This window comes from Rattus rattus, chromosome 2 (assembly GCF_011064425.1).
Source record: "Rattus rattus isolate New Zealand chromosome 2, Rrattus_CSIRO_v1, whole genome shotgun sequence".
NCBI classification, from domain to species: domain Eukaryota; kingdom Metazoa; phylum Chordata; class Mammalia; order Rodentia; family Muridae; genus Rattus; species Rattus rattus.
The window spans coordinates 70,543,499-70,556,491 of NC_046155.1; the positions used below are offsets into that span (position 1 = coordinate 70,543,499).

At 45.8% G+C, this 12,993-nt stretch overlaps 1 protein-coding gene across 1 annotated transcript in view; it reads right to left on the reverse strand.

Moving 5' to 3' along the window:
- LOC116893115 (deleted in malignant brain tumors 1 protein-like) overlaps positions 1–12,993 on the reverse strand; it is a 125,592-nt gene that overhangs the window by 4,501 nt on the left and 108,098 nt on the right. Inside the window, exons 57-65 of the mRNA XM_032895053.1 lie at positions 12,662–12,700; positions 12,526–12,564; positions 12,331–12,375; positions 8,662–8,700; positions 8,326–8,364; positions 5,937–5,975; positions 3,275–3,586; positions 1,828–1,860; positions 1,088–1,263 (exon numbers count right to left, since the gene is read on the reverse strand). Of these exons, the coding sequence (XP_032750944.1) occupies positions 1,088–1,263; positions 1,828–1,860; positions 3,275–3,586; positions 5,937–5,975; positions 8,326–8,364; positions 8,662–8,700; positions 12,331–12,375; positions 12,526–12,564; positions 12,662–12,700 (761 nt within the window). The remainder of the gene's footprint in view (positions 1–1,087; positions 1,264–1,827; positions 1,861–3,274; positions 3,587–5,936; positions 5,976–8,325; positions 8,365–8,661; positions 8,701–12,330; positions 12,376–12,525; positions 12,565–12,661; positions 12,701–12,993) is intronic.

Genomic DNA, 12,993 nt, shown 5'->3' on the forward strand with positions numbered 1-12,993 from the left:
GACGCAGCTTGGCCAGGAGCATTCCTGAAGCACAGGTGACTCAGATCCAAAGATTCTCTGCCAGAGGTCACCTTTCTCCTAGACAGAGGGACTTTCTAGCTGGGTGTCAGGGGCACGGATCTCTCAGATAAGAAGTGAGATTTCCAAGGAGGAAAGATGGCTCAATGGTTAAAAGCACTGGCTATTATTCCAGAAGCCCAGAGTTCAGTTCCCAGCCACCACATGGTGCCTCGCAACAATCTGTAATGGGATCTGATGCCCTCTTCTGGTGTGTCTGAAGCGAGTGACAGTTTATTTATGTAAATAAGTCTTTTTTTAAAGTGGGATTTTCAGAGCAAAAAGGATAGACATGTCCATGATCTGTCAGAGCAAAGAACAGACAGAGCAGGAAGGGTGACACTCGGGGGCTTATGTGGGTTACACTACATGGTTGGTTTGAATGTGACCTCCACAGGGTCAGGTGAGCCTTTTTGCACATGTACAAAGAGGGAAGCAGGAAAACACCATCAGGAGTGTGCTTTGCAGCAAGTCACTGTCCATTACACTGAGAAGGCTGACAGAACCGTTCCTTCATGCGTGCACACGTTTCCTTAACTTCAACGCCGTTGGTTCACGAGATAAGAAGATGGTTGTACAGAATTAAACAGACTCCTGGATGCCCTACATGTTTGCTTCCTATAGAGTGGAATGCGCCTGGCTGCTTAGAGACACAGCAGGCAGACAGACAACCTACCCTTTCTCATCCCCAGCCCTCTAACTTGCTCCTGGTAGATGTTTCCTGTTCAGTCAAGAAGCCTGTCCTGACAAATGCTGGCTTTGAAACTGGGAGACTGTTGTCAGCTGGTCATCCCTCACCTGTCCATCACAGACCTCACTGCACTCAACGTCTGTTATAGATCACCTCAGGCCGAGTGCGTGTCTGAAACTCTTCCGGTGGCAGACTGCTTCAGACAAATTAGTGCATGCACTGCTTCAGAAGTGACTTCCTCTATCTTACACAGGTTTTGACAGGCAGTGTAATTTTCTAAGCCTCTCTTCATGCACTCCATCCATATAGAAGGTCGCTACCTCCCTGTCTGCCTCTTACCTGCATGACGGTGCCACAGTGGCCATACGGAATATTGAAGATAAGGTAACGCCCAGTGACTTGGGGGCGACACATCTTATCATTTAAGTGGATGTCCCAGGAGGAGTAGCCTAGTCTCCGGAGATAGCCTCGGTCAATAACAGCTTGGAAGAGGTGAGGCAAGCAAGATAGCTGGGCTGAAGGAGAGAGAGAAGGGGGTAAGCTGGTCCACGGGCTCAGGGACTGTCCTATGTTACAAAAGTGCCCCGGATAGTGCTCTGGGCTGGGTGGGGCCTGCCTCAGCTTCCTTTACTCTATCCCCACAACTTGGAGCTTGCTGGTGTGGTTGACTGGCTGGACAGCAAGTTCTCAGGCTCCTCTTCTTGTCTCCACCTTCCCAGTGCGGGGGGTTAGAGATGCATGCACCGTGCCTGGCTTTTACGCGGGTGCTCAGGACCTAATGTTTTACAGTCATTGGCTTTATTAAGACCATATTATTGAGAAAGAAGGTCTCTTCACAATTCATGCAGGTCAGAGCCTTGCCTAGGTAGTTAAAGGACAACTTATGGCATGCTCTGTCTGAACATGTGTCTGTCTGGACCTAGAAGGCAGGAAGAAGAGTAGAGCAAAAATGGAGAGAGCCCGAGTACAAAGGGGCATCTTCTCCAGCTTCCCACTACTTAAGCTAATAGGTCTCCCTCCAACCCCCTATTCAGCTACTCTCTTAGCTCCTTCCCTACCAGGAGGAAGGATGACTTTACCATTATCCTTGGGCACAAGAGAGTCTGCTGGACCTGTTGGTGAGATGAAAAGTGAAAGTCACTGGGCTGAAATGTCAGAGAACAGTAAGCTATCATTAGACAATCCATTGCAGCTAGCGGGTAATGACATGAAACATTCCAGAAGATCCAAAGAGGACCCAGTGTCTCCTGACAGACGGATTCTGACACATATGAAGTAGCACAGAGAACATAGGTGTTACCAACATCAAGATTTGCATAGCAAACACCCCTGTATGAATGGGGTTCCTTGGTTCCTGCTTCTTTCCACAGGCAGGCATGCTTGGGGCCCCAGGTTGAGAAAAATGCACTCTGGGATATCAGGGACTTCTCTGGCTCAGAATCAAAACAGGGCAGTGTTCTAGGGCCAAGGCTCAGCTCAGGAAATGCACAGTCAGATTCACGCAAGCCCTTTAGACACATCAGATACCTATGGATGTGGGGAATGAGCCCCCCTCCCCCCGGTATACAGAAGGACAGAATGTGGATCTTTATTAAAAGTGGGATTCTTAAGGGGTGACTAAACTGTGAAGAGGCATTCCAAGAGACAAAGTCTGGGGGGGGGGGCAGCGGCTCCAGAATAGACTGACCCAGCTTCCACTTCCTGGGTAGTGTTTGGCTTTTGGGGACTCTTTCTTTTTTGGGTCCCATGTCCTTGTAAAACAGGCCTTACACAGGATAAAGGCAATGACTGTGGTCTGTTCCCCAGTAATAAAAGTAGCAGCAGAATAGATGAGGTGAACTCAGGCTTCTTCAAGCCTTAGAATTCTCCAATTGTCTGAACTTTGCATGGGCCAATTTAGGGCTAACCTAGAACCATTAGCTGGTAGTCGGAATGTCAAGAAAGACAGCTGACAATAAAGTATATTCCAGGGAAGATGCAGGCAAAATCTTTGACACAGAGGACACGGAGAAGCTAGGACACTGTGGAGTGTGTTTAGTTAAGTCTGGGTGATACAGTGCCTCCAGAATGGGACCCTTGATGACCTCAGAGACAGAAAGTAAACAGATAAGCTGCGTCTGGCTGCCACCAACTGCTATATTCTTTTTTTTTTTTTTTGGAGCTGAGGACCGAACCCAGGGCCTTGCGCTTTCTAGGCAAGTGCTCTACCACTGAGCTAACTCCCAAACCCCAACTGCTATATTCTTAACGGTTCCATGAAGCGGTCACTCCCTTCTTTGAACCTCATAATTCTTCAGTTATATTTCTGACTGATATATTTCACTGAACTGGGATTGCAGCCAGATCATTAGCAAAATCAGAATGCTCAAAGCACCATCACCACTAGCTCTTTGTCCTAAAATGGGATATTTAGGCTAAAGGATGAATGCCTCAAGGAGGGGTGGTGCTGAGGTAGAGCTTGGGGGCTTTTACACCTGGGCTCAGACCTGCACAGGAGCCCATGCCAGCCTGCCTAGGAGCCCCTACCTGCACAGATCACGCTAGCATCCTCGCGGTGGTGACAGTTGTGCCTTGTCCAGCCAGCGTGGGCACAGCTCTCCAGAGAGTCCTCCCTGCCAGAGCAGCGCACTTCATTCATCAGGATGGGGCCTGTACCGGGTCCAAAGTGGCTTCTACCTGGGGCGCCTAGCGCTGGACCGCAGCCCAGGAGGCGGCACACAACCCGGGCGTTCTTGATGTTCCAGCGGTCATCGCACACAGTTCCCCACTCCCCCTCGTGCCGCACCTCCAGCCGGCCCTTACAGCGGTTCCGCCCGCCTACCAAGCGCAGAGGCAGGTCTGAGGAACAAGAGAAGTCAGTTCAGGTCAGGTTTCTGGAGTAGACACTATCTGGGGGTGTCACTTGCAGTGAGAACCTTCTCTAAAGCCTCTATATTACCCTTAGCTCTCAAAGAATGGCCATTAAGCCCAACAAGCAGGGGAAAGAGTCAGATGCAGATATGTGTACCCAACCAATGAACAGAAGCTGCTGACCCCTCTGGTTGACAGAAGCTGCTGACCCCTCTGGTTGAATTAGGGAAAAGCTGGAGGAAGCTGAGGAGGAGGGCAACCTTGTGGGAGGACCCCTGAGATCTTTGAGACACTGGATCCCCAACCAGGCAGCATACATCAGCTGAGATGAGGCCCACAACACATACAGCAGAGGACTCCCGGGTTTGGGTTCAGTCAGAGAAGATGCACCTAACCCTCAAGAGACAGGAGGCCTCAGGAAGTTTAGACGGCTTGTGGGGTGGGTGGGGTGGGGACATCCTTGTGGAAACAAAGAGGTGGGAGGTGCGGGGGTTGGGGGGAGGAGGTACTGGATGTGGAATTCTTGTGGTGGGGGTGGGGGATAGGGTAGACCAGGAAGGGAGTAAAGTCTGGAGTATAAATAAATAAATAAATAAATAAATAAATAAAATAAAACAACACGAAAAAAAGAGAGAGCCTAGTCTCCCAAACATCTAACATCTTTAAACAAAAATACAAAACTTAAAGCAAAACCAGGCAAAAGTTGATCCAACAAAAGCCACCCCCCACCCCCAACCCGGTGTCCAAATCTTTGTAAACAATTGCTTTAAATGGAGGCGTTGCCCTGGTTCTTCAAAGCCCACCCTGAGAAAGTCCTACTGTTCTTCAGAGACAACATTTTAATAACAAAACTGTATCAGGTAACTTAGCTGTTCTGCCAGATACATGGATCTTAGCACCACAGAAGTCTCCACAGGGGTCACACACGAGAAATAACCACTGCGTACAAATGCTTCAAAACATGGAATTTTGAACCAAAAACAATAAAAGGGGAAGCCTGCACAGCCATGCTGCTCACCCGTGAGGATACATTTTGAGAAATGTGCTGTTGGGAGACTTTGTTGTGTTATCCACAAAAGGCTGGCTGTGGGGTCCCTAGGGAACAGTCCACGGAGCCATTGCTGTACACGCATTGCCTAAGACCCGTTGTTGACTGAGACATCCTCGTGGGAGGCTTGCCTGTATGACACGCAGGGTCTACACTCACAGACAGGGGCCTGGTGGTTTGTCTTTGTAATAACCAGCACTGTGCTGCTTGGCCGGAAGAAAAGCCTTAGCGACCACTAAATCTGTAGTTGTGACTATGGTGTGATGGTCCGGGACAGCTGCCCTCTGTTGGCCTAGTTGGCATCAGAATGCCGAAAGCAGGATACCTGTGTAGCTATGAGAATGGGCTGAAGATGCAGCTCAGAGGGAAGAGTAAGGTCCTGGTGCCCATTAAGCACCAGGAAGACAGATGTGTGACTCATGAGCACATGGGTATCTTCTGAGTGAGGTCCTAGAGCTGAATTACGAGTGTGTGTGACCCACACTGTGTATAGGTCAGCATGTAGTATACCCACAGCTGTTGGGGGTGGGGGTAAGGGGTGTAGGGGTGCAAGGTGCTGTGAGGGGTGAGAAGGAAATACGACCCTAACGGTATCAATAGACGCTGTATCATTTTGGTGAGTGGAAAGAAACAAAACCTACCAGGGAAGGGGGTAAATGCACTGTCAGTGTAAAAGCATTAGAGCTTTACAAATGCGCTCCCTCTCAGGTTCGGCTTCAAGCCAGAGAGGAAGTGCTTGTGGTCATTTCAGACTCCACTCCACTGGCTTGAGAGCATGAATACATTTTTTTCTTGGCATCAAAATGTGCCGAATATCATCATGTTTTGTTTATTCTCCAGGAGTAAAGCAATCTGTTAGATGCTCAGAAAAGAGCTTCATATGCTTTTTTTTTTTAATAAAGAAAAGTAAAAAAAAAAAAACCATTCAATTTTATAAGCACTTTTTTTTTTTTTTTTGAGACTCGGTCTCACTACTTATCCCTGGCCGGACCCCGGAACTTGTAGACTAGATTGATTCAAACTCACAGGGACTTACATGCCTCTGTCCCCTGAGTGTTGGTGACCAAAGATGTGTGCTATCACACCTGGCACTAGGCAACATTTTTATAAGGGCTGAGAATAAAGGGCGGGAAATATTCGACCATATTCCTCAGGTGCCGTTTTAGGTGAGGAAGATGGAATACTGCATTAAACTAGACGGAGGGAAACCAGGTAGAAAATTTAGCAACAGCTGGCGAGATGAAATCAGAGGATGGAGCTTTCTCCAGCAACAAGCACAGTGGTCCTTACCAGGCGACGGAGTCACTTTTGTCAAAGTTGGAACCGTGGCTGGAAAAAGAAAGTCGTGAAAAGAAGGGGTTAAAATGTGGCTTGACTGACATTCTGCATTAGAGCGCAGGCCTACAGTAGCAAGCCTGTTTCGTAGCAGAGTGCACCTCCCAGGTCCGTTTCCACACGTATGTAAGAAGCTGGTGTGTAGAACATGGCTTCAGAACAATCTCATGTTGCACGTCTAGCAACATGATAATTCACACCCCCAATTAAAAAAATTTAGTATTGGGTTGGGGATTTGGCTCAGTGGTAGAGCGCTTGCCTAGCAAGCGCAAGGCCCTGGGTTCGGTCCCCAGCTCCGAAAAAAAACATTTAGTATTCATTTTACATATATGAGTATACTGTTCTTGTCTTCAGACACACCAGAAGAGGGCCCCATGGTTGTGAGCCACCATGTGGTTGCTGGGAATTGAACTCAGGACCTCCAGAAGAACAGCCAGTGTTCTTAACCTCTGAGACATCTCTCTAGCTCTGCACCCTCAATTCTTACAAAAACTAATCTGGGAAAATTTTATCACTGCTTTAGGATTGAAAAAAAAAAGAGGAGACTCAGAGGAACTGTATAAAGGACCAGGTCATTCCCAGGTCAAACCTTCCAGTCCCAGGGCCCATGTTCTTTCTAATTATTCTGCATTTTGGGAGAATAAGCTGTAGGAGTTGCATTTATGCTGGGTCCAGGGTGGGGCATTAGAAAAGAAGGAAGGTGAGGGTTAATGGCCACCATACCATCCTTCTTTTCTGAGAAGCATTTCCTGTTGAAACAGGAAGTGATTCAGACTGCCATGTTTTCACAGAGGAAGTAGAAGGCATGTGTACCCTTAACTGTGTAGGACGGGTACTTTGTGACACCTAGTCTGCAAACAAAAGCCTACCACATGTGATGTCAGGAGTCAATGAGAATGGAAAGTGAGTGAACCTTCTGGCAAAAATGGAGTCGTGATAGGGAGAGGGGAATTGGTAAGTGAAGAAATAAAGGATGGAGGCAGAAAGGGAGAGGGCTGGGTGAGGAGGAAGCCATCTTAACTGCACCTGGAAAGGTATTAACCAGGTAGAGTGGTTTGAATATGACTGGTTCAGGGAGTGGCACTATTAGGTGTGGCTTGCTGGAGTTGGTGAGTGACTGTGGGGGTGGGTTTTGAGACCCTCCTTCTAGCTGCCTGGAAGCCAGTCTTCTCCTGTCTGCCTTTGGATGAAGATGTAGAACTCTCGGATCCTCCAGCCCCACATCTTCCTGGATGCTGCCATGCTTCTGCCTTGATGATAATGGACTGAACCTCTGAACCTGTAAGCCAGCCCCAATTAAACGTTGTCCTTTATAAGAGAGAAATGTCACCAAATCGGAATTCCCTAGTAAACCCTGGGCATTGGGAGGACCTGGATGAGAGTTTCCATACCTGATTTTTGTCTTGCCCTGGCTCTGTGATCATAAACAAATGTGTTTCTTCTCCGAGACTCCTTTTCCTCCAAAAGTAAGAGACTGTTTCTACATTCTCCTCTGGGCTTTGCATCCGAGGCTCTGTTAGCCTGTTCATCCTGTTCCTAGCCTCTACCTGCCATCCCAGCGTTCAGTGTCATAACCAGTAGAGGCCTGCTGTGCCAGAGGGAATCTGGTTGGCCTCTCTTGACACTTATTCCCTCTCTTTTCCCTTCTCCTGGCCTCTTAATTTTTGTTGGATTGATGCTCAGAAAGTGTTTCCCCAGGAGCCGCAAGAAACATGTCTAGGGAAGAAGGGGCCTCGTCTGACATGGGAAATAGAGAAGAACATTTCGCTTTAACCAACAGCATAGTACAAAACAAAAGAACAAGTGAATGGAATTACTGTCACAATGTATTTGGTGTGTGTGTGTGTGTGTGTGTGTGTGTGTGTGTGTATAAAAGCATGACCAGAAACAACACAGCCAGCAAAATGAGGTGTGAGCCCTCTGCACTTGTCTTCAGAGGCTCATCTGATTAATATCAGCGCACGGGCAGAAGGTATCTGTAGTGGAGGGGCCACATTGCTGTCTGTGGCTGAGTGAAGGCATCTGAATACCATCTCTGTGGAAAGGATGCAGAGGTTTCTGTGTACATCAGGCTTCTGTTATAGATACGTCCTGAATACAGAGGTTTAATTCCCAAACAGAAAGAGCAAAAGCTGAAGTTGTGTTTCAGTTAAGAAATGCGACAGGTTGAGAAGATCGCCAGGGATCTGCTTAGCGGCGTCTGTGTGTGAGGCAGAGAAAAGGCTGCTTTACAGGACTGTATTTGTCTTGGTCTCTACTTGATGCCAAGTGCGACCAACGAACAAGGAGAGCACGAGAAACAGAAACTCATCGTGTAAGTTTGAAGACAACAATGGGGACTCACCCCTTGGAGAGGTTGGCTTTGCTGGGGTCGAAGAAATATCTGTAGACGAAGAGCAAAGAGATAGCTTCGTTTGTCAAAAGTAAGCAGAAAAGCCCTGACCGGTTAACTTTTAAAAAATGTGATAGGCTAGCAGACATCTTTTCTGCTGCGTCTGCAGGCACATCGGTGTGTAAACGCAAAGGACAGGATGCTTTAACCTCCACTGAATGGCATTGAGGGCGCTTCCTACTGTCTTTACTTTGTGGTCATTTTGATCATTAAACAGATTCACTTTCCAACTCTACCCAATCGATAAGAAGTGCCTTCCTTTAGTTTAAATAGCACAGGGGAACTTGCCATCTGGGGATCTTGCTTCTGCCGAGGCTGAGGAAGTTTCTGTAGACGAAAGGAAGAGACATTGCTAGGTCATTTGCCAAACAGGAAGGGAAATGCTCTCCTTGTGTTTAAGAAATGAACTTGTGAGTATGATGGGAAAATTGAAGCTGTGCTGTGTATGTATGAATACAATTTGACGGTGTGCTGGAAAACACTCTGACCTAGGACCCACTGTTAGCTGTATTTCCCAAAGAACATCTCCCACAAGCTGCACTGTGGAAGGTCAGGTTCATTGTGAATGAAGTGGATTGAAGCAGGGAAGGTCAGGTTCATTGTGAAAGGAGTGTGGAGTGAAGCGGGGGACAGAGCGGTTCAGCCTGATGCTGGCACCTATTTGGAACACTGCTGTTGATGTTGACCTCATGGCCAGTGAACTGTTCACAGATTTGGCACTGGAAAAGCCAGTAGAAATCCCAGGAGAGTCAGTCAAGTAAAAACACAGAAAAAAGCATTACCAATAGACAAGACCAAGCAGACGTTTCAGGGATCTACAAAAAGCATCACCAATAAACAAGACTGGGCAGAAAAAATGAATTTCAAGGATCTACAACAAGCTGAAACAATAGTACAGTCCCAAATACATAAAGAAGAAAAATTAACAAATATAACCTTAACTTCCAATAGATCAAACCTAATAGGAGAAGGAGGTCCAGGGGCCATGGTCATCAGCACAGAGGCAATGTTCCAGACTGTGCTGTTGGCCAACTCCTCCCACAGCCCACATGATACAGTCGAGGACACCTCTTCCACCTTCACTCCCACCAGTGAAAGTTAAATTTGAAGACAAGGAGGAAGGGGGCTGTGGACCTGAAGAAGAGGATCCACCAAGATCTGAGGAACCAGCTGTTGGAGCACTTGTCTTAGTCAACTGAAAATCAAATATTGGGAAACTTGAGAGGCTAGCGGCAGAATTTGTGAACTTTGAGTTCCTAATTTTAATTAGTGTAGGCAAGATGTTATGCTCAAGTCTTCTTGTGACACTAAAATAAAAAAGCTTGAGCTCATAGACACAGAATATCTGGAGGTGTGGCTGTACTGAGAAAAGCACTTTTAAATCCCACGGATCTAGGTCTAAGTGGAAAAACATGGAAAGACATTGGCATCTTGGGACCTCTGAAGACCGTGGATGATCTAAAAGATTTGGACCTGTTGACTGGGATGACACTGACTTGGACGTTTACCAAGAGAATGCCCTCAAGCTCCTGCCCCAGCTGATTGTCACCAAAAGAACTAGGAAGTCCCTGACTCAGATACAGAGGCTGATGCTACCATGAAAGAGAGGAAGAGGATGGAGACAGAAAAGACAAGGACAGAGAGGAAGAAGAATTTGATGAAAAAGAGGATGAAAATATGGAAGATGACAAAATGAAGTCATCAGTGAAGAAGAATTTGGACACGATGGGGAAGTTGATGAAGATGAGGAAGAGAGCAGGAGAAGTGGAGGGAGGGAGGGAGCGAGCAGGAAAGGTGGAAGGAAGAAGGGAAGGAGGGAGGGATGCTAGAGAGTGAGCAAGAGAGGTGGAGGGAGGGAGAGAGAAACAGATGATGAAGGAGATTATTAATACCCCGAATAACTTGCAAAACCAGAACCATTTGGTATTGGTGGCCTTGTTTGTAGCGTTGGTAGCTGGTTATCAAAGGGTAGCTGAGAAGTCCAGGATTCTCACCAGCTCAGAGTCAAGAGTGGTTCCCATGACAGCCCGCCTTCTTCCACTTCCTCTACCACTGGCAGTGTAATCTCCACTACCAACCTTGGGAACTTCGCTCCAGCAAAGCCATTAAGGTCGTTAATTTTTCATTTAAGTCTCTTGCTGACATGTGGATCGCTATGATTGCTGAGTGATCTGTGGTTCTCATAAGGTTGTAATAACACTTTTACTTTCTGTACAATGAGAAGAGGCCTGCTAAATAAAATCATAACCTTTGGGGTCAGAAAATAACATATAACAGGGAGCAAAAGCCTGGTTAATACTGGGATATCTACAGAAGAATGAAATCAGATTTGTATGTCCCACTCGCAAGGTAGAAACATTCCATTGAAAGATAGAGAACGATGCAAAACCTTTCTGGACAGACTCCATTAGCAGAGTAAATAAATAATTGAAAACCTGTGACTATATGAAAGTTGAAAGCTTCTGCACACCAAAGAAAAACTACCAACGGAGTAAATGCACAGCCTACAAAGTGGGAGGAAATCTCTTCCAGCTATGATGCAGACACGTGCTTGTTATCTGGACTACATTAGACCTGCAAAATTTAAATCCCTAAACCCTAAAACTGCCAGTCAATATCTAGACTGATGAAGGGAATAGACGACTTACAAAGAAAAGAAATGTAAATGGTCAACATTTTTAGTTCAACAGTTAACCCATCAGGAAAATGCAGGGTAAGATGACTTCCGGGGCTGGAGAGGTGGCTCAGTGGTTAGAACAAGTACCGCTCAAGCTCTCAAGCACATATTCAGGCTCTCACATCAGGGGGATAACTGTTTGTGCCTCCATCTAGGTCATCTAACGCCCTCTTCTGGACTCAGACAGCACTTGCATTCACATCTATACATATACACAGACTCATACACAAATTTTAAAAAACAGACTACTTCCCTCTTAACCCAGTCAGAAAGGCTAGCACTAGGAAACTAAGTGAGCAGATGCTAACGACGATGTGGGGTGTACCCTTACTCACAGCTGGTGGAAGTGTAAACCGGTAGAGTTACTGTGAAGATCATGTGGCTGTGTCTCACAAAACCAAATTAGAATTGTCATCTGACCCAGCTGCCAGCGTGAGTGTATACCCAAAGGAATCTAAATCCTACCACAGAGACACTGGCATAATGATGCGTATGCTACCATGGTCTCAGTCGCTACATGCTCATCACCAGACAGGGGGATAATGTGTATATATATAACATTTATATATCACATAATATAATATATTATACATAATATATATGTATCTTATACACACAAAATGGAGTTTTATTCAGTTGTAAATAAAAATTAAATTACAAACTCTGGAAGAATATTGATGCAACTAGAAATATATTATGTGAAGTAACAAAATCAGAAAGACAAATACTACATTCTCTCTCATATACAGATCATATATATGTGTATGTGTTTGTGTGTGTGTGTGTGTTAGTGTCAACAGAGAGGAGCTGTGTTTTTTAAGAAAAGGAGATTATAAGAAAGGAGAAGGAAATAGAACACATGTGACGAAATAGAGGAAGAATTACTGAAAATGGAATGCTAAAAATATGCAGTGTGTGTGTATGTGTATTTGTGTGTGGTGTGTATGTGTGTGTATATGTATGTGTATGTGTGTGTATGTGTATATGTGTATGTGTGTGTGGTGTGTATGTGTGTGTATGTATGTGTATGTGTGTATGTGTATGTGTGTATGTGTGTGTATGTATGCATGTGTGTATGTATGTGTGTGTGTGTATGTGTGTGTGTGTGTGTGAGAGAGAGAGAGAGAGAGAGGGAGAGAGAACATCAAAGTGTATATAAAAATGATGCACTAAAACTATTCACTATGTTTGCTCACTAAAAAAATAAGCAACTAAAATGAATTATGGTTAAAAAGAAAAAAAAGAAAAGAAGAAAGAAATGTGCCAACAGAAAACATTACCAGAGGAGCTGGACTCTTCTGCTGATGCTGAGGCTGAAGATGTATCTGTGTAGAAACCCAGAGAAGTGGCAATTTAAAAAGCAAACACGTTCACAGATCTGTATTTGACGCCAGACTGCTCAGCTCCTTTTCTAAGTTACCATGACACACGAGCAGCTCAGCTCAGTGCATCAAGCATCAGAGCAGGGGACTTACCAGTTGTAGAGCTTGATTCTGCTGAGGTTGAAGACGTATCTAGAGACCGAAAGGAGACCCACAATTGTGTGCCCTTGCCAATTAGAGAGAAGGTTGAAATTGTGTTTAACGTAAGGAAAGTGAGAGGAAGTATCACCTGAGGATGTCTCTTCTTCTGCAGAGGTCGAAGATGCATCTGTGGAAAAGCACAAAAAGCGGGATGCTTTACAAAGGGTCTCTTTTCATTGACCTTTGGTTAGTGGTCAACACAAACATTAAGTAGGTCTCTTTTCTAAATATAATATGACAAATAAACACAGGAATGTTAACAGAGACACAAGTTCTTGGGTTGCAGAACACAAAGAAAGAAAGTGTGGACTCCAGTGGAAGCTCTCTCTCTGCTGGCCAGTTTTCACAGTGCTGGAAGGTTCTCTCCAGGCTGCTGAGAGGGAATTTCCACAGTCTCTCTCAACTATGAACCTGTAATAC